The 9256-nt window shown below is 42.9% G+C and overlaps 1 protein-coding gene across 1 annotated transcript in view; it reads left to right on the forward strand.

The window, feature by feature from the left end:
- DCAF10 (DDB1 and CUL4 associated factor 10) overlaps positions 1-4539 on the forward strand; it is a 176871-nt gene extending 172332 nt beyond the window's left edge. The window contains exon 7 of the mRNA XM_030194379.1: positions 3406-4539. Coding sequence (XP_030050239.1) covers positions 3406-3774 — 369 coding nt within the window. The 3' untranslated portion in view covers positions 3775-4539. The remainder of the gene's footprint in view (positions 1-3405) is intronic.
- Positions 4540-9256: the final 4717 nt, after the last annotated feature.

Raw genomic sequence — 9256 nt, forward strand, 5'->3', positions numbered from 1 at the left:
CCTCCAAATGACACACTGATTATGATTTATAACAAATTACGAAAGGTTATTCCGTTATTATACTTCCTCTGTGCACATCCGTATGCTGCACAAGCTGGCATGTTTGAGAATATAAGTGAGATTAAATAAAAATGCTACCAACCATAAAGAATGACAACATGGCTGCAACAGCTCATAGGTTTGTTTGCTTTGTTTTATGTGTACTGGGATGACGGCTGCAGGGGGAAGGAGAAACAGAGGCTAACCTGATTGGCTTCAACTTTTTTACGTCATCCCATCTCCTATTTTCATCCAACCTCCTTGGTTAAAAACTACAGAATGTTTGCTTAGCTTTTTGTTTCTATCTGCTGGCCTAGTAGGCTGGGCAGTGTGGTAACAAAATGAACTGTTGGATAGCCTGTTATGTCCACGCAAGCCTGATCTTAGAGCAAGGCTTCCCAAACCTGTCCTGGAGACCCCCCCCCCCCCCCCCCGACCAGCCAGTTAGATTTTTAGGATGGCCTTAACAAATATGCATGAGATTTAGCTTAATATGCTGCATCAGAGAAAGTTGTAAACAATTAACTGTAAGAAATAAGACTTTTATTATGCACATAGCCCACTGAACCCTAGTGTCTTATTTCATTAAAATTTGCAATATACACTAATGGCTGAAACCTACTAGTTCAAAAATACTTGACTCATAATACTAGGAAGAATATCTTCATTATCTTTTCTTCAGCCTGTTTTATGCACTAGTCAGAGCAAAGTGTCTTTAATGGACAAATCATAAAACTAACCTGCCCACTGAGACATTTATCAATCCTTCTTGTATTGAATCCATCAGCTGAGAGATATTTACTGCCTAAATATCTTTAAACCTAGTGAATTTAATCTTTCTATTGAACAGAATGCTTTTTTTTTTCTTTTAATGTCTAAAGACATCCATGAAAATCTGAGGAAGAATTTGAATAAAGATATTTTTGCTTTATTTTTTGACTTGTAATATCAGTGCATGGGATACTTGGAAAAGAAATATTAGGAACTTCTCTGTAACTTCATATGAAAACAGTGGTTAATTTTGATTGTGAGCCCACTAGGGACAGGAGTACCTGAACATAATATATAAACCACTTTGGTTACGTGCCAAACAGGATTATTATATCCAACTGACCAACTCTCTTGGCTCTAATCCTCGACTTCTCTTCACCACATTGAACTCTCTCCTCAAGGTGCCCCCTCCCCCAACTCCACCTTCATTATCTCCTCAGACCCTTGCTGAATTCTTTCACAACAAGGTTCAAAAGATAAACCTTGCTTTCTCTACCTCACCAGCTCTCCCTCCACTAGTCCGTTCCCCTCTCTCTCCTTCCCCTCATTCCCTTTCCTCCTTTCCTGAAGTTACTATTGAGGAAACTACACTTCTCCTTTCTTCCTCAAAATGTACCACCTGTTCCTCTGATCCCATTCCCACCCACCTTCTTAATGCCATCTCTCCTACTCTTATTCCTTTTATCTGTCACATTCTCAACCTCTCACTTTCCACTGCGACTGTCCCTGCTGCCTTTAAACATGCTGTGGTAACACCTCTCCTTAAGAAGCCTTCACTTGACCCTACTTGTCCCTCTAATTACCGACCCATCTCCCTCCTTCCTTTTCTCTCCAAATTACTTGAGCGTGCTGTTCACCGCCGCTGCCTTGATTTTCTCTCCTCACATGCTATTCTTGACCCATTACAATCTGGTTTTCGCCCTCTCCACTCAACCGAAACTGCGCTTACTAAAGTCTCCAATGACCTATTACTGGCTAAATCCAGAGGTCAATATTCCATCCTCATTCTTCTTGATCTTTCCGCTGCTTTTGACACTGTCGATCACAGCATACTTCTCGATACGCTGTCCTCACTTGGATTCCAGGGCTCTGTCCTTTCCTGGTTCTCTTCCTACCTCTCCCTCCGCACCTTTAGTGTTCACTCTGGTGGATCCTCTTCTACTTCTATCCCTCTGCCTGTCGGCGTACCTCAGGGTTCTGTTCTTGGTCCCCTCCTCTTTTCTATCTACACTTCTTCCCTTGGTTCATTAATCTCATCCCATGGCTTTTCCTACCACCTCTATGCTGATGACTCCCAAATCTACCTTTCTACCCCTGATATCTCACCTTGCATCCAAACCAAAGTTTCAGCGTGCTTGTCTGACATTGCTGCCTGGATGTCTCAACGCCACCTGAAATTAAATATGACCAAAACCGAGCTTCTCATTTTCCCCCCCAAACCCACCTCCCCGCTCCCCCCGTTTTCTATTTCTGTTGATGGCTCTCTCATTCTCCCTGTCTCCTCAGCTCGAAACCTTGGGGTCATCTTTGACTCTTCTCTTTCCTTCTCTGCTCATATCCAGCAGACCGCCAAGACCTGTCGTTTCTTTCTTTACAACATCCGTAAAATCCGCCCCTTTCTTTCCGAGCACTCTACCAAAACCCTCATCCACACCCTTGTCACCTCTCGTTTAGACTACTGCAATCTGCTTCTTGCTGGCCTCCCACTTAGTCACCTCTCCCCTCTCCAGTCGGTTCAAAACTCTGCTGCCCGTCTCATCTTCCGCCAGGGTCGCTTTACTCATACTACCCCTCTCCTCAAGACCCTTCACTGGCTCCCTATCCGTTTTCGCATCCTGTTCAAACTTCTTCTACTAACCTATAAATGTATTCACTCTGCTGCTCCCCAGTATCTCTCCACACTCGTCCTTCCCTACACCCCTTCCCGTGCACTCCGCTCCATGGATAAATCCTTCTTATCTGTTCCCTTCTCCACTACTGCCAACTCCAGACTTCGCGCCTTCTGTCTCGCTGCACCCTACGCCTGGAATAAACTTCCTGAGCCCCTACGTCTTGCCCCATCCTTGGCCACCTTTAAATCTAGACTGAAAACCCACCTCTTTAACATTGCTTTTGACTCGTAACCACTCGCCTCCACCTACCCTCCTCTCTTCCTTCCCGTTCACATTAATTGATTTGATTTGCTTACTTTATTTATTTTTTTGTCTATTAGATTGTAAGCTCTTTGAGCAGGGACTGTCTTTCTTCTATGTTTGTACAGCGCTGCGTATGCCTTGTAGCGCTATAGAAATGCTAAATAGTAATAGTAGTAGTAGTAGCTGTATATCAAGTCCATTACCCTTTAATCATGCAATTGCCAAGTCTTTTGTGTGAGGCATGAGAGGTGCAGAAATGGGGAAAGGAAATGATAATCCAGTAAAATATAAACAGTGGAAACTCTCATTGAAAATCTATACATTTCATAATGTATTCAAAAGAAACTAGTGTTCATGATGCAGTATTTATGTGGTTCAGGTTGAAATCTGTATACTAGTATATGAAGACGATAGTTTTGTGAACATGATTGAACATACTGTTTTATTCTTGCTTTTATAGTGGACTTGCGTCTATCAATTCCAGGAAGGTGTACCTATCCGTCCTGTTTCTCCTCGCTGCTCTCTCCAGTTGACTCATTATATTGAAGAAGCCAATGTAGGCCGAGGCTACATCAAAGAACTTTGTTTCAGTCCAGATGGCCGAATGATTTCATCTCCATATGGCTATGGGATTCGCTTGTTGGGATTTGACATGCAGTGCGCTGAACTTGTTGACTGTTTGCCCAAAGAAGCTAGCTCCTTGCAAGAAATCCGTGCACTGTATTCACACAATGATGTAGTGCTGACAACCAAGTTTTCTCCCACACACTGTCAGATTGCCTCAGGGTGCCTTAGTGGACGCGTTTCTTTATATCAACCAAAATTTTAGGCATGTGACATCAAAATAGAGAAGAGGCGGAGGAATTTCAAGACATTTTTGTTCGTAAATTAAACTGAACATGCTTTCTTTATCAAAAATAAGTTTAAAGAAAGCAAGAAAAAAAATCTCCAGAATGAATTTTTAAATTTGGACCAGATCTTGTTTGCATTGCTGAAGGTGGCAATGAACTGCAGTGGTTAGTCTAGTACTGTAAGGATCATGGTGCTGCACCTGTCCAGGTCAGACTTTCTCCATTCTCTCTCATTTCAGCTTTCCAAGGAAGCCTCAACACCTGCCACCTTCTCTATATTTGGTCATAATAGAACAAGAGCTATTGTTGATGTAATTTTTAAAAAATTGTGGATTATTATCTACACTTTCTGGAAAGGGAGAGGCTATCACTTGTTATCAGAGAGGGGGAATTGTTCAGTGAAACAAACACTTGATGTAAGTAAGATATGAACTCTCCTTATCCCAGGAGAACTTTACTTTTTAATTCATACCAGTTGCATCCAGAAGTATTTATTATGCACACTTCTTAAATATTACAAATCAATTAATTTGTTGTATGTTAGGACAGAGGAACCTTGCCAGATGACTTAAATTGGAAAATATATTGAGCTCACCGTCACAGTGTAATTTATCCTGCTTCCATTGTGATTGGCTAGAAGTGTTACTGCTTTTTGTGATATTGCTTTTGATGCAGTTAACTTTTATTTGATTCCCTTACTGTGTTTACTTTGTGCCTATTAAACTGTGAGAAATTGTCCTAGATTGAAGATGTGATAAATTTGTACTTGAAATGGTAAAGCAAAACTACCAACGGGTATAGCAGGTTGAATCCTATACATAAGACTACAGTGGAAAAAACATGGTATCAGTATGCTTCTTGATGAGGTCCGCAACCTCCTCTGCTTTGTCACCAAAGAGATTATCACCACAGCATGGGACATTTGCCAGTTGCTCTTGAACATGTGGCTCTAGGTCAGAAGCATGCTGCCAGGCAAGTCTGCACATTCCTGTACCCATAACAGAGGCCCTGGATGCCATGTCAAAAGCACCATAAACAGCATTGCTACATGGATTTCATATGTAAAAGCACTCTATTTTTGTTTGACCAAGGAATACATAATATTTCAAGTGCATGTGTTTATATTTTGGCATTCAGTTGATTTCATCTGAAGTAGGTAGCAAAGAGACACCACGTTAAGCCAAATCCTTTGCATTTTGGGTAAGAAAATTGCTTTCTAAAATGATAGATTTATCACCTTTTGAAAATTAATAATTTAACATGTCAGCTACTATTTCAAGATCATACATGCAGCTACAGTGTCTTCTAAAAGCCTTTATACTTGTACATTTTTTTATATGCTGTCTAAAAAAGTTTTTTTTTAAATTAAAGTAGGATTTTCACCGATGTACACAACATAATCTGTACTTTAAACGTGACAATCTTAGAAATCTAAAAAAGTAATTATACAATCAAAGCTTTTTGGTTTCTTATGCTTAAGTTTGCACACCCTATGTTATAGCAAAATCAAATTAGCTTTGGTTCCAAAAGTTGCTTTAGCAAAGTTAAGTACAGCTTATGTGTGTCCAGTCACAGTAGTGGAACTGATGCCAGTAATCTTGGATGAAGAATCTTGCTGTTTCTGTTTTATGAATTAAATTTGTGTTTGGCATGTTTAGACCATTTCTTCAAAGTTGCTGAAAGAACTCTGGGATAATTATTCAAAGCTATATAAATTGGGAGAAGACTATAACAGAATTTTGATGTATTTGAATATCCCTGTAAAATGGAAACAGTTTGTCATTAAGCGACAGCCTTTATCACACTGTCCTTCCAGAGTCAATATTGGGGCTAAGGAAAATGCTGAGGAAGGCCACCACTAGGCAAAAGATTACTTCAAAGAAATAGGTATCTGGCTGAGACTGGGAATAATATCATTTGCTCAGCAATTTAAAGATCATGCCTCAAACAAAGCCTATAAGAGATGGTGGCAAGTCTCTGCTGAAGGAAAGCCTTGTCATTCTATGTAGCATTTTTAAACACTTCGGAGATGCTGCATACACATGGTCTAATGAAACCAAGATAGAACTTTTTTGCTATATTTTTCTGACAAGCAGGACTGATAAATCCTCACATATGGGTGATGTCACTGATGGAGCCTGGCATGGGAAGCACTACCCCAGCAACTTTTCTAGAAGCCTTTGAGAAGGCTCACCATGCATATGCCTCTGTTCCCACTTGCTGCTGTAATGCGGGACCTTTTCAGTTTTTTCTGCAGAGTTGATCAGACCGTCACAGTTGCCTCAGCACTGAATTCTGCAATTTTTGCTTAATGAGTTCCCTGGTAGTTCAAGTTTTATTTCTTTTTTCATTTCAGCTCCGATACCTCCTGTGGATCTGACCACACCGACTGAGCTCCCACCTTTACTAATACCAGTCTCTGAGGAATGGTTCTGGGCCATGCTGCAGGAGGAGCTGGGGTCACTTCTCGCCAGATATGACTCTGTGACATTGAGGGTGTCGGCATTTGACCCGATATTGGTCCAGCCCATACTGGAGACCCAAACTGTCAATGTTGGCCAAGCATCACACCAATGTCCAAAGTGTGTCAGGGTCAGTTTCAGTTTAGACAGTGTGAGTGTCCTGTCCCTCGGGGAAGAGACTTCCTCAGTGTCCGGTTCCCATGCTGTTCATTGTCGCTCCCATGTGGAGCCTGCCCGTTGATCTAGTAGCTTGAGGCAGGTGAGAACTTGGATAGAGGAATATTTTCCTGTGTCTGATACAGACCACTCCTGGGTTTCTGAGGAAGAACCTGAACTTCCTTCAGATCGCTCCCCACCATTTTACCTGTCTCCACCCCCCCCCCCCCCCTTTTTCTTTTTTCTCTTACTGTCCTATCAAATGTAGTTCCTGTCTTTATCTTGGCGTTTGTTTTTTAGATTTGTAAACTGCCTTGATTCACTCTCTGAAAGGCGGTATATCAAGCATAAAAGCATAAGAAGGATTCCGGATTTGAAAAGCTCCAAGTGCCGCACTACTTTATGGTTGTCGAATCTGTTCTCAAAGGGCCGAATGCTCCAAGTCTCACTTCTGAGTGCCTGTGGGGAGAGATGCTAAGACTTTGGATTCTTTTGGAAGGAAATTATTCTAGAATTCCATGCTTGCTTCCCACATACATTTTATTGGCTCTTCATGAGCATGTACTTGAAACATTTGGTGAACAGTGTGGTGAATTTTGCAGACCTCTACCACCTGAGAAAGCTGCAGAGCGCCATCAGTAGCCAAGCAGCGGGAGTGCTAAAAGCACACGGCAACAGCAACCTATGGTGTTTTTGACATGGCATCCAGGGCTTCTGCTATGGGTATAGGAAATGGCAGACTCACCTGGCTGCATGCTTCCGACATAGAGCCCAGGTTCAGGAGCAACTGGTGGATGTCCCATGCTGGGGGGGGGGGGGGGGGTGATTTCTTTGGTGAAAGGGTGGAAGAGGGTCATTGACCTCATCAAGAAGCATATAGATACCATCAAGTTGCTATACCAGCTCACTCCCACTGTGTCCTCTTCAGGTGATATTCGGGCTCTGATCAGAGGAGACCCTATTATTCTGAAAGGCGTAGGGGCCAGCCTACTTTCTGCCCTCAATCAACCCAGTCCTGTCCGAGCAGCAGAGGACTCAGACAGCTCCCCAGTCAAAGCAAGGGATGAGCTTTTAACTAGCTTCACAAGAGCATAGCTGCAATCAAAGTAGCCATGCTGAACAACTTGCTGGTAGGAGAGAGGCAGAATTTTTTCCAAGAAAGGTGACCCCTTCTAATCCCAGACCAGTTGGTTCTCAAAATAGTCCAGATGGGTTATGCTCTTCATTGGCAAACACTCCCTCCACATTGCTTCCCAAGAGCAACAAGCTTAAGCTCTCAGTACTGGAAATTGCTTCTACATGAGCATTCTTTCCTTTTGCAGGCCAGAGCAGTCAAGCCCATTCCACCAAGGGAAAAAAGGGAAGGGATTTTACACCAAGTACTTCCTGTTCTCTAGAATACAGGAGGATTCCATTCCATGTTAGATCTCAGGGCCCTGAACAAGTACGTGGCCAAAGAAAAGTTCAGGATGGTTTCCCTGGGTATCTTAATCCCCGTGATTCAGGAAAAAGATTGGAATGCTCTCTGGAATTAAAGGATGCTTATACCCACATTCAGATACTTTCCAGTCACGGGAAGTATCTAAGATTCAAAGTAGGGAAGCACCACAACCAGTATTTTGTTTTGTTTTTGGTCTCACATCAGCTCCCTAGACCTACAGAGTGTCTCGCAGTAGTCAGAGTCCACTAAGACTGAATTCATTTGTTTCCCCTATCTGGACGATTGGTTGGTAAAGAGACCCTCAAAAGAAGAAGCTCAAGATTCTGTCTGCAAAACTATTTGGGTGCTGAAGTTACTAGGGTATGTTATTAACTACCCAAAGTGCCATCTGCTTACCATCCAAAAATTGGAATTCAAAGGAGCCCTGCTAAACATGGTTCAGGCCAAGGCCTTTATTCCAGACCAGTGAACAGATATTCTAGTCCACATTGCACTGCAAGTCAGCCAGAGCCAGCAAGACACAGTTCAGCAGATGTTGAGATTGTTGGGCCACATTGCCTCCACTGTCCACATGACACCTATGCATGTCTCCATTTGAGACTGGCCCAGTGGACTCTAGCTTCCCAGTTGTTGCAGACCTGGGAACCTAGCGGATATCACCACCATCACTCCTGTACTGCAGGAGTTGCTGTTGTGAATAATTTGACAAAGAGACTGCCACTCTAAAATTCCTCATCCCCAAAAGATAATGATGAGTATGTATCCAACCTGCAATAGGGAGCTCATGTGGATGGGCTTCACACTCAAGGTCAGTGGTCCTCCCAGGAGACTGTTTCATATATACCTCCTGGAGCTGCAAGCAGCATGGCAGGCTTTTAAGGCTTTCAGAGTTTGGCTGAATCACAAAATTGTGCTCATTCAAACACACAAACGGTGCAAAGTACTACATCGGCCAGCAGGGAGCATGGGATTGTACCTCTTGTGTCAAGAAATGCTTGGGTTATGGAGCTGTGCCAGGAAGAACATTCTGGCAGAGAGACTGAGCAGGGGATTGCAATCTACGAGTGGTCTCTCAACACAGGCATAGCCTAAAAGATCTTCCAAGAGTGGGGCACCCCCTTGGTGGATCTATTTGCCACTCATCTAAATAACAAAGTGATTTCAGTATTGCTCCAGACTAAAATCACACAGCAGATGAGCCTCAGATGCCTTCCTCTTTCACTGGGGGGAGGGGGGTCTTTTGTATGTGTATCCCTCCTATACCTCTTATAGTGAAAACGTTTTGCTGAAACTCAGGCAGGACAGAGGAACCATGATGCTCATTGCACCCTATTGGCCGAGGCAGATATGGTTCCCTCTATTTCTGGAGTTGACCTCCAGAAATCAGTGGAGACCGGATTG

Source organism: Microcaecilia unicolor, chromosome 2, assembly GCF_901765095.1.
Source record: "Microcaecilia unicolor chromosome 2, aMicUni1.1, whole genome shotgun sequence".
NCBI classification, from domain to species: domain Eukaryota; kingdom Metazoa; phylum Chordata; class Amphibia; order Gymnophiona; family Siphonopidae; genus Microcaecilia; species Microcaecilia unicolor.